General features: G+C 46.3%; 2 protein-coding genes across 2 annotated transcripts; one reads left to right on the top strand and one right to left on the bottom strand.

Annotated features, from left to right (window-relative positions):
* Positions 1–3,202: 3,202 nt before the first annotated feature.
* On the top strand, positions 3,203–4,343 carry LOC100284789 (uncharacterized). The gene has a single exon (NM_001157684.2). It carries the CDS (start codon positions 3,277–3,279, stop codon positions 4,105–4,107), a length of 831 nt encoding a protein of 276 aa, NP_001151156.1. The 5' UTR covers positions 3,203–3,276; the 3' UTR covers positions 4,108–4,343.
* Positions 4,344–5,717: 1,374 nt separating this feature from the next.
* LOC109945194 (uncharacterized) lies at positions 5,718–6,888 on the bottom strand. Its single transcript, XM_020551024.2, has 2 exons — positions 6,397–6,888; positions 5,718–6,317 (listed from the first exon to the last, which is right to left on the bottom strand). The coding sequence occupies exons 1-2, from the start codon at positions 6,886–6,888 to the stop codon at positions 5,718–5,720; spliced, it is 1,092 nt and encodes a 363-aa protein (XP_020406613.2).
* Positions 6,889–16,959: the final 10,071 nt, after the last annotated feature.

Here is a 16,959-nt window from a genome sequence, read left to right as displayed (position 1 = left end):
CCTCTTTGAGTGGATTGAATGGTTCTCGAAAACGGATAAGTCCTGAGCACAAGGATGCTTGTGAGAAGGAGAGCCTGAAAGTGTCCAAGTCTAAAAAAGGATGTCCAAAAAAGGCCCACCTCTCCTTTTTATAGACCTAGAGAAAGGGTTTTACATGTGTCAAGTGGGGCTGAGTCTAACGCCTGTCCCACCCTGGATTAATGGAAAGTCTGTTAACGTCAGTCCGTGGTCTCGTTGGAGTGTCCGAGGAGCTGCAAATGCATGTCGTGCCCACATCGGATGGCCTGGGCACGAGCAGGATGTGCCCATGTTGCTGGATTCCTGATATGTGATAGGTAGAGGAGTATGCCCTCCACGCTGCTACAGAAGCACTCGGGAGTCGTGGTATAGGTTGTAGATGACCGAAGCCATGTACACCGTGGAAAATGATATGTGTCGTCAGGAACGTGACAACACATGTCTCATATTGTCCACGTCGACATAAGGGTCATGGCAGGTCGTGGCACACGTCGTACATGCTGCCACAGTGCCACGGTGGCACCACACCCTAAAATGTTGGGGCCTGACAACTAGGAGTGGGCACGATGTTGCTACAATCGCACCTATTCCCGTCAGACAGGCGCAACACGTCTTTTGACTTCACCAACTTATTGATCGCCCATGTGGCGTGTTGGGAGCTCTCTATTAGTTAGGGTCGTTGTGGGGACCGGAGGACATGCGATGTGTCTAAACCCTACAACAAGTGGGGCCTCTCGAAGCTCGGAAGCATAGGGCTCCCGGGCTCCGCACAACAGTCGGTGGTGTAGGAACTTAAAGGAGTCCTCCCTTGGGGGATCCCTCCCTGAGGGGTCTAGACCCTAGGAACACGTGGCAGCATTAGACCCCACCAAGGGTAGGGGGCTGACAGGGCCACATGGCGCGTGCGAACCTCGTCAGATGGTTAGCGAGGGCGGTTACATATGGGAGCCTGATGAAAGGCTTTTCTAGCGAGAGTCCCCTCGCGATGAACACATTGCGAGGGTCTTAGATACGTAGTATTAGTATTCTTGTCTCTTGAGAAGGGTCTTGTTGACCTGAGCTACATAAAAGGTGGGGCTCATAGCCTGTCCTCTCTATGCACGTCTATTTTTATCATAGCGTATAGGTTACCCGTTCCTGCTAGGGACGATGACAATTACTTTTTTTGCGATAAAATTCAAAAACAAATCTCAATTATCTACTTGTACATGGTGGTGGCAGTGGCAAGTTTCGTGTCACAAGTTAAGCAGGCGGTGTGATAAATGTACATATATCTGGTTCTGATGCCAGCTGCTGTATTTTTTTCGCAAGTGAGCAACTCTTGTAACCTCGACGGAAGAGGAAAAGGGGTGAGAAGAGACGACAAAGGAGATAAGGTTGCAAAACGGATACCGACGACGAGGGACGGGACGCGGACGGTGGACAGACGCGAGACGACGCGGCACGGCGGCGGGGAGGTGAACGAGGAATATGGAGAACGCTGTTCCTTGGTCGGAAATCGATAGTCTGTCTAGTAAGGGCTTGTTCGGTTATTTCCAATCCATATGGATTGGAGGGGATTGATACGGATTGGAGGGGATTTTGACTTACTGGGGATTGAAACCCCCTCAATCCCCCTCAATCCATATGGATTGGGGTAGAACCGAACAAGCCCTAAGGGAGCTAGCTCGCGGACACCGCAAGTTATTGAGCCCCGGTGTCCTTGTCCTCCTATGTTGGCAACCAAAACGGTGACTGAGAACCGAGAAATCTGGTAGCTAGCTGCCTAGCTAGCGGATTCTCGCACTAGCGGCGGTGGACAGGTATGGTATGGCGTGAAGTTTGTTCAGTGGACATGAGGCTCCCCCGATTCTCAGCCGACCCGCTCACCCACATGAAGAGAGGAGCATCGAATCTCATCTGATCGCCGAGATGTCATGTGTGTGTGTGTGTCTGCTAGCGCTGTGCCAGCACACGACACGAACTGAAGGCAGGCGTGTGGCTAGCTTCGCCCAATGGACGCGATTGAAGCTCGGCATCTGATCTGATGCCGTGAATTAATCCTGTGTCCGTTTACCAACTTGACCTGTCGGTGCGAGATGGTGAGGACAACTTCAGATCGCGAGCACATATATGGGAGACTGTCAATCTAGCTAGCCTTGAGAACTGTTTTTTTTTCTTCTCTCTCTCTCTCTCTCTCTTTCGGTACCGATCACATCCGCCGGCCGGTTTCCAGCTGTACGCAGATTTACTCCCTTTCTTTTTCTTTTTTCTATTTCTATATGAACATGCTGCGTGTACAAAACAATTCATCTACTCGATCGGATGCCGCTACTCACTTCTCACATGGACACATGGTGTTTCCCGATCTTCAAAGGCGCTGCAATGTCGAACCGACCGCTGTTGAAGCCAGATCAAATCCGTAGCTGGTCGAATGTAGACCGCAACAACTGTCAATTGGCGAACAAGAAGGCGAGAACCAGATGAGGGCATCGCGCTCTAGCGGTGCAGGCGGGACCACAAACTGATCGACCTTGGGCGCCAGCAGCAGACACCTTCCCCAGGCAAACGTGTCAACGAATCATGGCAGGAGCAGGACAGACCTTCCGCCGGAACTGCCTCGACCTGGTGCCACAAGCACGACGACGACAGCATCACCACCCCTGGAGCACAACACAATTCCGCCACGAACAGTTCAGCAGAGACTGCGGTAGGGAACTCCAAATGAGCTATAGCTTCAGTTTTGTGCAGGCATGTATTGATCGCTAGAGGGAAGGTAAAAAAGAAAGAGAAACAGGTGGGGTAGACCGGTTTTTGGTAAACAGAGAAGTTTTTGGTAAAAAAAATCGATGAGCTCGTAAAATCTTGGATCGGGTGAACCACGAGGTCGAGCCACCACCATGCAGGAGGAGCCAAGCATCGCCGATCCTTCTCCAGAAGCCACCACCGCCGCCGCCTGACTAGCGCCTTCCTTTCCAGTTTCCAATAGCAATACCAAACTAGAAGCCGCATCCCGCGCACGGCGCACCGCCACGCGTGGTTTCGCGAGAGAGTGTCGAATCGCATCGGTCGTCCGCCGGGCACCACCAGTACCACCGAGACTGGTTCGCTATTGTTAGGCATCTCTGTAATATTCCCTCAGCATCTTTTCCCCGACGCCGCCCGGTACCGTATATATATAGGCCGCGGCTCCCTGCTTCCCTTGGATCCACCGCAAACAAGGTCCTGACAACCCACGCCACGACGACACAACAAAGCACAAGCACCGCAGCTAAACCCATGGCCGGGGTCGTTGTGGTGTTCGACTTCGACAAGACGATCATCGACGTCGACAGCGACAACTGGGTCGTGGACAGCCTCGGCTTCACCGAGCCGTTCGAGCGCCTCCTGCCCACCATGCCCTGGAACACGCTCATGGACACCATGATGGGGGAGCTGCACGCGCACGGCAGGACCCTGGACGACGTCGCCGAGGCGCTCCGTGCGGCGCCCGTCGTCGCGGGCGTCCCCGCCGCCATCAAGGCCGCCTACGCGCTCGGCTGCGACCTGCGCGTCCTCAGCGACGCCAACGCCTTCTTCATCGACACCGTCCTGGCGCACCACGGCCTGCTGGGCTGCTTCTCCCAGATCAACACCAACCCCAGCCACCCCGACGCCGACGCCGACGGCCGCCTCCGCATCGGGCCCTACCACGACCTGCACGGGTGCGGCGTCGGCACCTGCCCGCCCAACATGTGCAAGGGCCAGGTGCTGGACCGCATCCTCCGCGAGGCGTCGTCGTCGGCCGCCGGCAGGAAGCGCGTCGTGTACCTGGGCGACGGCCGCGGCGACTACTGCCCGGCGCTGCGGCTGGCAAGGGAGGACTTCGTCATGCCGCGCAGGGGCTTCCCCGTGTGGGACCTCATCTGCGAGGACCCCGCGCGGCTGCAGGCGGAGGTGCACCCCTGGGCCGACGGCGCCGAGCTGGAGGAGACGCTGCTGCGCCTCGTCGGGAGGGCGCGCGTGGAGGAGGCCGCACTGCTGCCGCCGCTCGACTGCAAGCTCGAGTCCATGCCCGTTGCCGCGCAGGAGGGCATGGGACCCATCATGCCGCTCGGCGTCAAGCACTGACGATACACGCAGCAGTGCAGTCTCTGGTTTGCTGGTTAATGCTGGTTTGGTTCGGGTTGGACGAACGATTAGTAAGTAGCTCGAATAATTAGTATAACTGTATCGGCTAATTTTATGTGTTTGTGTGTGTGCTGTGTGGTGTATGCCTCCGCATCGAGCTGCCTGTCACTGCTGAATTGGCTCTGCCTCGCTGTGTATCTTATTCTTACCTACAGAAAGAGTACCACGAGCAAATACTCATGCGCGTGCTTCGCAGCGTACTACACAATCTGTAGCCACAGTTGCGATCAAGCGGGCGTGATATTGTACGCTTCTGCCATACGTATTCTATGCCGCTTAAATTTGTCTTGTTTCCAATTCCATCGCGCTAGCGCTACTGCACCGCACTCGAGAGCCTGTCTCCACCGATTCAGAGCTCCGATCCTTGCGGGACACAAAGGGCGTGTTTGCGAACCTGTACCAGGCTGGCTCGGCCTGCCCTACTGGCCCAGCCCTAGGTTGGCATGACCGAGTTGGTGCAAATCTCTTTGTTTATGTTGCTGTATAAAATAACCTCGGCCCAGGCGAGATCGTGTTTGTGACCTTTTACAGACAGCTGGGCTAAGAGGCCAACTGCCCAACTGCCAAACTGGGAATATGTTTGGCAACTGGCTGTGGTCGGTCTGGCCCATAGACAGAAAATAGAGATGGACATTGATAACATAAAATAGAGATGGACATTACTGACAGAAAATAGAGGATTACAACAACATATGTCAATTGAATAATACAAGCATCAACTGAGTTAGCCTCACACATATTTAACTTAACTTCATCAATTATTGTCATTGCTGGCTACAAGTTACAATCAAAGAAGCCATCTCTATTTTCATGTGATCTTCCTCAGAATAACATATCCATCTGCAACAGGTAGTTGGGCATCCATCTGCAACATATCCATCAAAGAAGCCAGGCAAGATTGACAATAGCAATGATTTTCCTCAGATATAATTGCCATTTTTATGTGATCTTTTAACTTGGAGCATAAGGAACATAGTTGGGCAGCCATGAAACCATGATATTCATCCAACCCAGCCATCAAGTCATCTATGATGGATAACAATTGCATTGGGCATGGATGTGCCCCATGGTTCCATGGCAATAATCACAACATGGTGGAAACAACATAATTTTCAGCATATGCCCAGTACCTCACAATTTAAAGATCATCCACGTTAACACGGGCAATAATGACAACATGGTTCCATGGCAATTATGTCATCATAGGCATAAAGGAAAGCACAAGTAAACACGGGCCTCAGCTGCACTACAACACATCAAATGCAAATGCTCCTCAGATTAGTGTATATAGCATCATTGGCCAAGTAAAAACTTCAATCATAGTATGAAATGTTTGAGCCTTACAGTAAAAACTTCAATCATAGTAAAAACTTCAATCATAGTAAGAATACAAATAGTGCCTTACAATAAGTTTGAGCCCAATAGCTAAGGGTTCAAATGGTGTCCACCCAAATGTTACCTATTGTTAGCCACCCTCCTAGGTAAATTAGACAAAAGGACTGGTGGGAGTAAACCAGACTGCACACCAAAATGTCTACAACAAGCTATTCTCAGTTGTAGTCAAAAGAGAGAGTGGGCAGGAAGAGAGAGTGGGTGGTGGTGCACACCAACATGTAGTAGTTCTTGGCTAGGAAGGTCCTAAGCCAAATGTTTCTATGTGCCTCAGTCATGTGAACAAAGCCCCTGCCTTGAGCCTTGTTGTCCAGGAGGAAGGTGTAGGCAACAATCAGTGCCTCCTCAGAATAGCCAGGCATCTCCATCACAGCTAGGTAGAGGTTACCATCCACATGGGCAGGTCCAGTCTCTCTAAGGGCATTAGCCACATTGTTCACTGCATCAGACATATTGGTCAACATAAGCATCTCATCTTCACTGAAGTTCCCTCTCTTCCTCTTCCTACCCACAGCTATGGAGGGGATCTCGGTGGCCTTGCTACCCTTTCCAACATCAGTTTGTGCTCTCTCTTCAGAGATATAGGTGAAGGCAGGTCCCTCAACCTTGGCAGCAACACTATCAACCTGGTTCTGTCCTAAGGCTTCACCAGAACCAAGTGCAAATTTGCCAGTGGCCATAGCATGGCCAAAAATGGCCTCCATCTCAGTGTAGAACCTAATAGGGCAGTTTAGGAACTCTGCATCTTTTGGATGGTCCTGATCAAGTAATTGAAAAGATAGTGTTTTAGACAAGTAAAAAAAGCAAGGAGACATAGGAAACAAATCATAGTGCTACCTTGCAGTGGCCAAGGTAGTGCTCCTGATCAAGCAAGATAGCATTGGAGTCACTATCCCATAAAGCCCCACTAAGGTCTTTGAGCTTAGACACCCTAGACCATTTTTGCCTCCATTTCCTCAAGTGGTTATACACCTGAGTTGGGCTCACTACCTCCCCACTGTACTCCTTAAGGGCTTTGGCCACAGAGTTGACATCCTTGTCCTTGAATACCTTGTCAGGCCTGCTACCATCACTAAGAAGTTGAGCCATCCTCCTAAGAATAAATCCAGAGGTGTTGTTGTTCCACCTCATTGCCCTAGGACCCCCGGGAACAGCAGCAACAAGACCAACTGCTGCTGGAGCAGCACCGGCACTAGATGCAGTAGCATCATCAGCGTTAGCTGCTGCACTAGCACCAACCCTTATCATCTCAGTCATCACATCAGTAGCTGGGACAAACCCACCCTGATCACCAGCTGGGACTGAAGGCATCTTACCATTGGTTTGCATGTACAAATTAGTATAATAATACCAGCACAACAAGAAGAGACAAATGGGAATAAAAAAATTGGTCTCAGCCATGTCCATCATATTATTACATTATCATCAAACAAACATGAGTTCCATAGCAGGGTAAACAAACCATCATATCCTAGAGCTTCCCCTCCCTTCCCACATAACATTGCAAATGGCATCCCTCTTTGCAGCCATGGCACTGGATTCTTGGCTCTGGCTACCATTGTCATCTAGTGGATCTTGTTGTGTGCCAGTGAAACCCTCCTCATCAGGCACTACTTCATCAATGCCAAAGCCTAAAATCCAGTTATGCAGGATCGAGCATGCCAACACAAGCTTGACTTGTGTCTTATACTTGTGAAAGGGCTTGTTGACCTATAATGTGAAATCTACTGTGAGCTTGTGTGACATTGTAGAATTTACCTACAATGTGAACTTGGTAGTGCAATTACCTTGTGGGACAGTGAACCCATCATCCCTCTCAATGGCATCAGCCAGGATAAGTGCATCATGGGCAGACCCCTCCCAGCCAGCTAAAACGTATGTGAACTTGAGGTCAAAGTCCACAACAACCATCACATTTTGTGTCGGGTTAGTTTTCCTACCCCTGAAAGCTTGTTGCATGTGTCTAGGTACCCTTGCCAGCACATGAGTGCCATCAATGGCACCAATGCAGTCCTAAAAACCATATACGTAAGATAAATGAACATGTGAATATGAACAATTAATGAACCCAAGGTAGGCAAATACCTTTAAATATGGATTCCATCTATAGCTTCCAGTGATCTTTGGGTGAGTGGTAGGGCTAGGTGCCTTGATAAGTTCCTTCCTAAGCTCTCCAACAGCATACAAAACCTGATGAAAGTGCTTGTGTACTGTCTGAATGGACCTCCTAAAGGCCCGGTGCACAACTCTGAACCTTTGGTTGTGACCAACAACATGCAAGAACATGGCAACTTGCTCCTCTACTGACACCCCCTCCCTATCAGTTACCAGTCCCCTCTCTCTAAAGGTCGTGCATAAAGCAAAAAAGGGGCTCTCTTCATCCTAAGCATGGAAATGCACTCTACATTAGTGGAGTTGTAAATCATGTTGAGGGTCCTCTGTCTGTGAAGTTCACTTTGTTCCCTAAGTACATAGACTAGAGGGTCAGGCTCTACTTCAGGATCAAACCTTTTTCTTTTAAGACTAGTTGTAACAAATGAAACCATCACTACTGTCAAGGCAGCTGCTTGCTTACACAATAGCTCGCGGCTCAAAGAGGGATCCATCTACATGCATATAACAATGATACAAGAATTAATCTAATCATACCCTGCTTGGCCTCAGCATGTTTGCAAAATGAATCAGTAAGGAAAAAGAACACGGCTGCATCATCTATATGATACCTCCAAGTGAACGTAAAGGACAACATCATCGACTAATTTAATATAAATCCAAAGCAAACCACATGAAAATCAAAATCACAGCAGGTATAACATGAACAACACACTGTACCAAACCCTAACTCATTAAGCATGAACCAGAAAATAGAACGATTGGGGTTGATTTCACCTTGGGGTCAAGGTCGTAGCTAGGGGTGGGCGTTCGGGTTACCCGAAAATTTCGGGTCGGGTAATTCGGGTTCTTACAATTTCGGGTTTTGAGAATCGATACCCGAAATTACAACGGGTTTTGCAATACCCGAAAATTCGGGTACCCGAAATTTCGGGTTCGGGTTCGGGTATTCTCGAACTACCCGAACTATTGTGTTGGCTTCATAAAAACACATACACCCTATTAAATTAGTATAAAAATATAGTTTGAATAATGATATACATGGACATATAAAACACAAGCAATCTACAATCACAAGTTATGCACACTTACATGTAACTATAAATGTACAAATTAATAATTAAGCATGACATAAGTACATGACACATGAAAGTTCGGGTAATTCGGGTATTTCGGGTACCCGATTGTGATACCCGAATTACCCGAAATTAATTCGGGTTTTGCAAATTGCTACCCGAAATTCCCGAACAAAATTCGGGTTTCGGGTATTTCGAGTCCGGGTTCGGGTTTCGGGTTACGGGTTTTTTGCCCAGCCCTAGTCGTAGCAACGGAGACGGAGCAGATCTAGAAGCATAGGAAGCAGATCGACCAGAGACGAAGCGAAGAAGCAGATGCCCAACGCCACGGAGTCCTGGCACCAGGCGGAGCTGGACGCAGCCGCGACGCACAGCCGCTCGCTGCCGGTCTCTCACGAGGGAGGGAGGGGGTGGAAGAAGAACGAGCAGCGAGAGGAGGGGAAAAGGAGGGTGCACCGTCGCCATATATAGCCGCAAGAGGATTCACCGGAGCGCTCCTTCCCCCGCGCGCGAAATCCTCACCATTCCCGCGCGAGCCCGTGCGAGCTCCCGCTAGCCACCTTGCCCGCCACCACATTCCGCCAGTGCGCCGCGCGCAGCCGCGGTTCGTTTCCTGGGAGCCACCCAGAAGGCAGCCTTTTGGCTGTTTTCAGCCAGGCCGCGAAACGGGCCAACGTTGCAAATAAGGCTACTTGCAGCCTACGGGCGCAACCGGGCTACTGGGCCACCCTCCCAAACACGCCCAGTTGCTCTCCCAAATGGCCCAGCTAAATTGGTGTCTGCCATTGAACTAGAGCCGCGAAGCAAGTGCCGACGATATTGATGGACGTCCCAACCCGGCCGTGCATTATTTTTTAAAAACTTGTTCAATCGTTAGTAATACTTCTTATTTCTAAAATAATTATCGTTGTAGCACTCGTGCTGCTTAAACTTTCTTAAGTTAACTAGATTTGTGACAAATATTAGCAACCTTTGTATATCCAAATAAGTTTATTACAAAATGGATTCAAAAACATACTTTTATATACTATAAATATATTTTATTTATTTAAATCAATGTAAAAATGGTTGACTTAAACAATTTTTTGATACGAGGCAGTACTAGGGTGTAACTGGATCGAATACGAATGGATATCATCATAATCATATTTGTTTTCAATTTTTATTCAGATTCGAATTCAAATATGGATAACTTCGGATACAAATACAAATGTTTTCGGATACAAATATAGATAATCGTGTGTCGAATACGGAACTAGTCAGATACGGATAGTGTCGGTAACGGATTTTTTGTCGGATACCGTGTAATACACCATTCTACACGTATCACGGTTGTTGTAATCATTTAGCCACTCCTTAAGTCCTAACATTTTTAGGGTTATATGTGGACATATGTTGCGCCTCCGTAAAATTCCATAAATTTCTAAGGTTGTTTATGTATTATTAATTTCTTTTTGCAGGAAATCATCAAAATACAACTAAATTAATAAAATATTCTAGTGTCAACAAAAAAATTGTAAATAAGTTACCAAGACTAATAAACATTCTATGATAAGATAACCTTAAGTCTCCACATGAAAATTATAAAGTGAAATATTGATTATTTTGAAACTTAGATACTTAGAGTGATTCACGTGTAACTCATGCAATAAGTGAAAGTGAAAATAGAAGAAACGATGCCATCTTATATATTTTATGGCCCAAACATTTTTTTAGGATTACACGTGGACATTACCTCCGTAAAAGTTCATAAATTTATGGTGCTGTTTGTGTATTTTTTTTTAGTAAATCATCAAAATACAATTTAATTCATGAACTATTCTAGTGTCGACCAAAAATGTAATTAAGTTACTAAAGACTAATAAACTTTTTATAAGAAGATAACCTCAAGTCCCCACAAGAAAACGATAAGTAAAGTATTGATTATGTTGAAACTTGGATACCTAGAGTGATTTCACATATAACTTACTCAACAAGTGGCAGTGAAATGGAAGATACTCTCGAAACCGTCGTTTGCCCATATCCCTTAACAATGTTAGTGAAAAATCAGAATTAGTGATTAAAAATTAAAAATAAGTGTTAAAATCACAATTGCAAGGTGGGAGAAGGCTATAATCATCCTGAAAATTTCAACATTTTTTAGGATTAATTGTGATTATACCTTTATTTCACCTTGCAATTGTGATTTTACCTCTCGTTTTTTATTTTTTAATCAATAATTCTGATTTTCACTAACAGTGTTAAGAGGGAGGGGTAAACGACAACTTTATTCTTAAAACATATGGGTAAAATCAAAAAAATTAAAAACCGAGGGATAAAATCGTAATTGCAATACCTGAGAAAGAGAAAGGTAATCATAATTACCCCTAATATTTTTCATTGAATGTATGAAATTTAGGCTCACTAGTGAATCAGCCAAGGACGGGCCTATGAGATTATTCGATCCTTGGGCCTGGGCCGGTACAAAGAAGACACCCCAGAGTATTGATCCTTGGGCCAATGACACACTCCCAGCGTGCGCACACAATACACGAGGACACGCCCTGATGGCCTGACCTCCCCACGGTCGCGAGACAACTACCTCTCCACCTCCGGATTTACGACCTCCGTGTGAGTCTGAGCTCCATGTTGCGAAACCTTAAAAGAGGTTTAATGAGCTAATACCAAAACTACCCTCAGGGGGTTCATAGCTTATATATGTATCCTTCTACGCGTGCGGATAGGAATTTACAACCGTTGTGCATCCTGGTCTTTCTACGTGAAGAAAGGAGCCAGCAGTTAAAAAAAGGGCCTCACCACCTTACATGCACGCATGGACGTGATGCGTTTTTTCCAATCTGGTCAAATAGGCTGGCGCTTAAGGTGCATGTGTCGAGCAGGAACGACACATGCGACTGACGGTTTTGGTGGTATACTGTTATGGGATTAGTTACTTTCGACCGTAATAAGTGTTTATTTATTTATTATTTTTTACTGCCATGTTTCCTCCCGACCGTGCACTATAAGAATGGATTCTTGATGAATTTGTTTAGTATTTTTTAAGTGCAATTTAATTTTGTATGCATTATTTATTTTGTGTTTCCTGCAAACAATAAAAATGCATGTTTATGATTTTTTATATACGTTTCGTATATCATTTTATTCTATTTTATTTATATAAATAGAATAATGCACGTACAACCATTTAAATTTATGTTATGGATAATTGGCACGCCTAATTAACCTAGAGTTAATTTTGCGTGACAGGCTATGGCTGAAGGCAGTAAGACTGACTTCGCGGAACTTGCCCTGAATGGCAAGAACTATCTGACTTGAGCTGACGACCGCCAGTTTCATCTGGAGGCGATGCAGTTGGGAAAGGCGATCCTTCGGCTAGGCCCAAACGATATCAGCATGCAGCTTCATGAGAAGGCAAAAGCTATGATCTTCCTTAGGCGTCACATCCATCCAGACTTAAAGATGGAGTATCTAGAGGTGAAAGACCCTCTAGTATTATGGACGAAGCCGCGAGAGCGCTTCGGTGTGTAGAAGCATGTGATGCTTCCGCGGGCGCAACAGGAACGGGCCACACTCCGCTTCCTTGACTTCAAGACTGTGGAGGCTTACAACACTGCCATTCACCGCATGGTTGCTCAGCTACGTTTCTGTGGCCAGGTAGTTACAGACCTAGAAATGATTGAGAAAACTCTCTAGACTTTTCACACCTCCAACATGGTGCTCCAGCAGTAGTACTGAAACAACAAGTACACGAAGTACTGTGAGCTCGTCAACATGTTGCTTGGCGCTGAGGCTCAGAATGAGCTCCTGATTCAAAACTACAAGAAGCGTCCTGTCGGCGCTGCGGCCGTACCAGAAGCACATGCAAACTTCCCGTCTCAGGGGAAGAGAGGTCGTGAATCATCTAGGTCCCTTAGTGATGTTTTGGTAATTAATGATAACTGTTTGTGGACTAACGGTTCTTGGAGAAATAAGCATGAAGGGATGGACCACATAGAACAGAAAATCTTGAAGATTTATAAGCATTGGTTGTGGATCAAGTGAAGGCAAAGGTATAACATAGGTTTTGTTTTTGCCGGTCTCGAGGAGTTTAGAGAAGTTATTTGACCGGATTAGTAGGCTAGATGGTCGTACTATTGAGAGGGGTCAATGACGTTTGTGTGTGTCAAACTTAGTGACTCATAGAGCATCTAGTGGTTGCATTTGCATGAGGACTAACAGCGCTTCCAATCTTAATAGTTAAAAATCTTTTCAAAAGCGTGTTTGAAAATTGCCAAGTCTTGGGATTGGCGGACCGTCCGGGCCATGTGGGCGGACCGTCCGCAGTCCTGACTAGAGAAGGCTGCTCTCGGCACAGTCCCTATATTATTGTGCGGACCGTCTGGCCTTGTAGGGCGGGCTGTCCGCAGGAGCCAAATTGGTTTAGGCAGGGACTGTGTGGTTTTTTGGATTTGTACTATGGACTGTCCGGAGGATAAGCCCGGACAGTACTGTCTCCCAGGTCATGGACCGTCCGGCCTTGTAGGGCGGACGGTCTGCATGTGTTAACTCCTCTTGGTCAGAGCTTTGGTGCTCCAAGTTGCCAGGTCGCGGACGGTCCGGCCAAGGTTGGCGAACTATCCGGACCTTACTTTTTCGACAGCTCTGACAGATTTCAAACGGAAAAAATAGTTGTTATGTGTACGGCGGACCGTCCGCGTGTGCGCAGAAAATGTGCAGGTTGCACATAACGGTTGGATTTCTGAGGTGGGCTATAAATAGAAGGGGAGCTCATGTGTGAGGGCTCTCTTGGCCATTCCTTGCACACATTGAGCTCATTTGTGATCCTCCCACTCATTCTCTCACACTCCTTGCTTGAGATTGCTTTCTAGTGAGAGATTGGGAGTTTCTAGTGCATTTGCATCCATTGGTGATTCTTGAGGCACTAGGTGGTACACCGAGCAAGCGTCATTGGCTTATTACTCTTGGAGGTTGTCGCCTCCTAGATGGCTCGGGTGTTGTCTCCGTCGAGCTCTCCAAGAAGATTGTGGAGGAGTTGCGGTGTTGATTAGGAGGGGTTCGCACCTACCTCGCCGGAGCGACAAATGTGACATTAGTGGAAATAAGGTATTGAGTGATTTCTTGTCCAATTGGCTCAAAGATCAAGCCATGTCTTGATAGAGGAGCAAGTGAGAGCTTGAAGTCCACCTTAACGTTGATTAGGGGTGATTGGCAAATCACCGATACCACGGGATAAAATCCGGTCTTTTTATTTTATTGCATTACTTATTGCCGTGCAAGTGATTAGTATTTTGCATATTGTTCTTCGAGTATACAATCACCATAGTTGTTTCTCATAAATTATTTACTTATTATCACTAGAGATTTTATACCTCTTGTCATATTGATTAAATTTCTCTAGTGTTTTTTATTTTAGTCAAAACCGTCTATTCACCCCCTCCTAGCCGGTGTCCTAGATCCTACAGAGGCTCCTCCAGAGGAAGGGGTAGTGGGCGCCGCAATAATCAGGGGGCGACAAGGGAAACTTTTAAGAAGCAGCCAAAAAATGGCAGTGGCAGTAGCAGCAACAATGGTCATGGTAGAGGCAAAGACAAAGGCAAAAGCAACTCCCAGCAGGGCGATGCAAGTGCCTCAAAAGCATGCTGGCGAAGGATGTTTCAGGTGCGGGTCTCAGCAGCACTGGTCCCGTACATGCACCACTGAGAAATACCTGATTGACATATATCAGGAATGGAAGAAACACCAGAACTCAGAGGCTCACTTTATCCAGGCACCTATAGACGCCACAACTGGAGAGCACCTTGAGTTGCCTCAGCCTGCTGCACAGTTTGAGCATACTGCCATAAATGTTGATGCCACAACTAAGAGTGATACTTCGTTAGGCAAAGTCGACTTCGATTTCGATACCGATGATCTCCTATAGTCGATCACGTTATCAGCCATTAGCTCCACATTTATTTCCATAGCAATTTTATTTCTCGAAGAACATTTATTTGATTATGTTGTAATAAATGCTCATGCTGAGCTCATACTATTTGGTTGATTGAGATTAATTTCTTTGCAATTTTATTTATTCCTCATTCATGGTTTAATTGTTCTTGCTCTATTATATGTTGTCATCATGAATGATGAACTGAATCAATATTATATATTATTTATATAGAACAAGACTCACTTCCCACGATGGGGAAAACGATGAACCATGCCTGATTGATAGTGCAGCCACAAATTCGATTCTTAGAGAGATGAAATATTTTCAGACACTCCTGAAGAGGACTGAGAATATCACTACGATTATTGGTAACAATGGCCGCATTGTAGGCTCCAGTCGAGCCATTGTTGTCCTCCCTAACGGTACTAGGATCTTCATTGAAGAAGCATTCCTATACCTAGGAGCAACTCGTACTCTCCTCACGTTCAAAGATATCCGTTGTAGCGGCCATCACATTACAACTGCATGTGTGAGTGGTGCTGAATACCTCCATATCACATCAACGGACGAATGTGAAACAAAAGTGGTAGAGAAAGCGCAAGACACCTCCTCTGGGTTGTATTACTCAAGAATTAAACCACCCCCTAAATTTGTTGTGATGTCTACTATATTTAAAAATCCTGAGTCTTTTCGAGTATGGCATGAAAGACTAGGACATCCTAGATTAAGAATGATACAGAACATCATAGCTAGCTCTATTGACCATGGCATAAAAACCACACAAGGCCCTAAAGACTTTCTATGCATCTCTTGTGCTAAAGGAAAACTGATAACTAAGCCCTCTTACCTGAAAGTAAAGGCTGAGTCCCCAAGTTTCCTGCAGAGACTTCAATGTGATATTTGTGGTCCAATCAACACCCTATCGGGACCCTTCAAATATTTTATGGTTCTTACAGATGCTTCTACTAAGTGGAGCCACGTGTGCCTGTTGTCCACGCGGAACCACGCATTTGCAAAATTTATTGCCTAAATTATCCGTTTGCGTGCGAGCTTCCCGGAGAACCGCATTCAGTCAATCAGGATGGACAATGCTGGAGAGTTTACCTCAAAGTCCTTTAATGACTATCGTCTTGCTCTGGGCATAATGTAGAGCATTCTGTACCACATGTCCATACACAGAATGGACTTGCTGAGTCCCTAATTAAAAGAATAAATTTCATAGCCAGGCCACTTCTACAAGATAGCAAACTCCCAACCAGCTGTCGGGGACACGCAGTTTTGCACGCTGCGGCCTTAATCCAATATAGACCATCTGCTTACCACTCCGCTTCTCCCCACCAGTTAACGCGTGGTCAACAACCAGTGGTTTCCCATCTGCAAAAATTCGGTTGTGCTGTATACGTGCCAATATCACCACCCCAGCGTACATCTATGGGACCTCACCGGAAGTTGGGGATCTATGTTGGTTATGAATCTCTGTCCATAATCAAATATTTAGAGCCTAGAACTTGGGATCTATTCACGGTTCGGTACGCTGATACATCTTCGATGAAGAGCATTTCCCGGCATTAGGGGGAGGATTGTACCTTAATAACAAAGAATGTCGAGAAATAGAATGGAGTGCTAGTAGCATCCAATCGCTTGATCCACGCACTATAGAAACCGAACTTGAAGTTCAACGAATAATACACCTACAAAACTTAGCAAATAATCTGCCAGATGCCTTTACTGATATAAGAGAAGAGTCGAAGTCGCATATTCCTACAGAAAATGCACCGGAGAGAGTGGAGATACCCCTGCAGGGTATGGACTCTACTCGTACTTCCCATCCTAGGAAAAGGGGGAGAAAACTGGATGATTCAGTATTAGCTAAGCGGGGACGCCTGCACCAGCAAGTTACTAAAGAGAATGCAACATGCTTCCTTTTAGATGTTCTACAGCGACACACCTTGAAGGTGAACGTCCTAGTGCAAATGTGCACACAAATAAAAGCACGAGGACTTTGGAACAACCGGTTTCAAATAACTTGGGAAATCACGAAGAACCAGATGATTCAGTTGAAGAAATTACCATAAACTATGTTGTGACAGGAGAGTTATATAACCAAAAGACTACAATTGTCAACACTGATTTCGTCTCTACGATCGCTGTTGCGATTACTGAGGATCCTGAACCAAAGTCTATGGCAGAGTGCCAGAAGCGCTCAGATTGAGTCAAATGGAAAGAAGCAATAGAGACGGAATTGCTCTCGCTTTCAAAGAGGCAAGTATTTGGGCCTGTCGC

This window comes from Zea mays, chromosome 3, assembly GCF_902167145.1.
Source record: "Zea mays cultivar B73 chromosome 3, Zm-B73-REFERENCE-NAM-5.0, whole genome shotgun sequence".
NCBI classification, from domain to species: Eukaryota; Viridiplantae; Streptophyta; class Magnoliopsida; order Poales; family Poaceae; genus Zea; species Zea mays.
The sequence above is the reverse complement of the archived record's forward strand: the minus strand, read 5'-3'. Positions and strand labels throughout refer to the sequence as shown.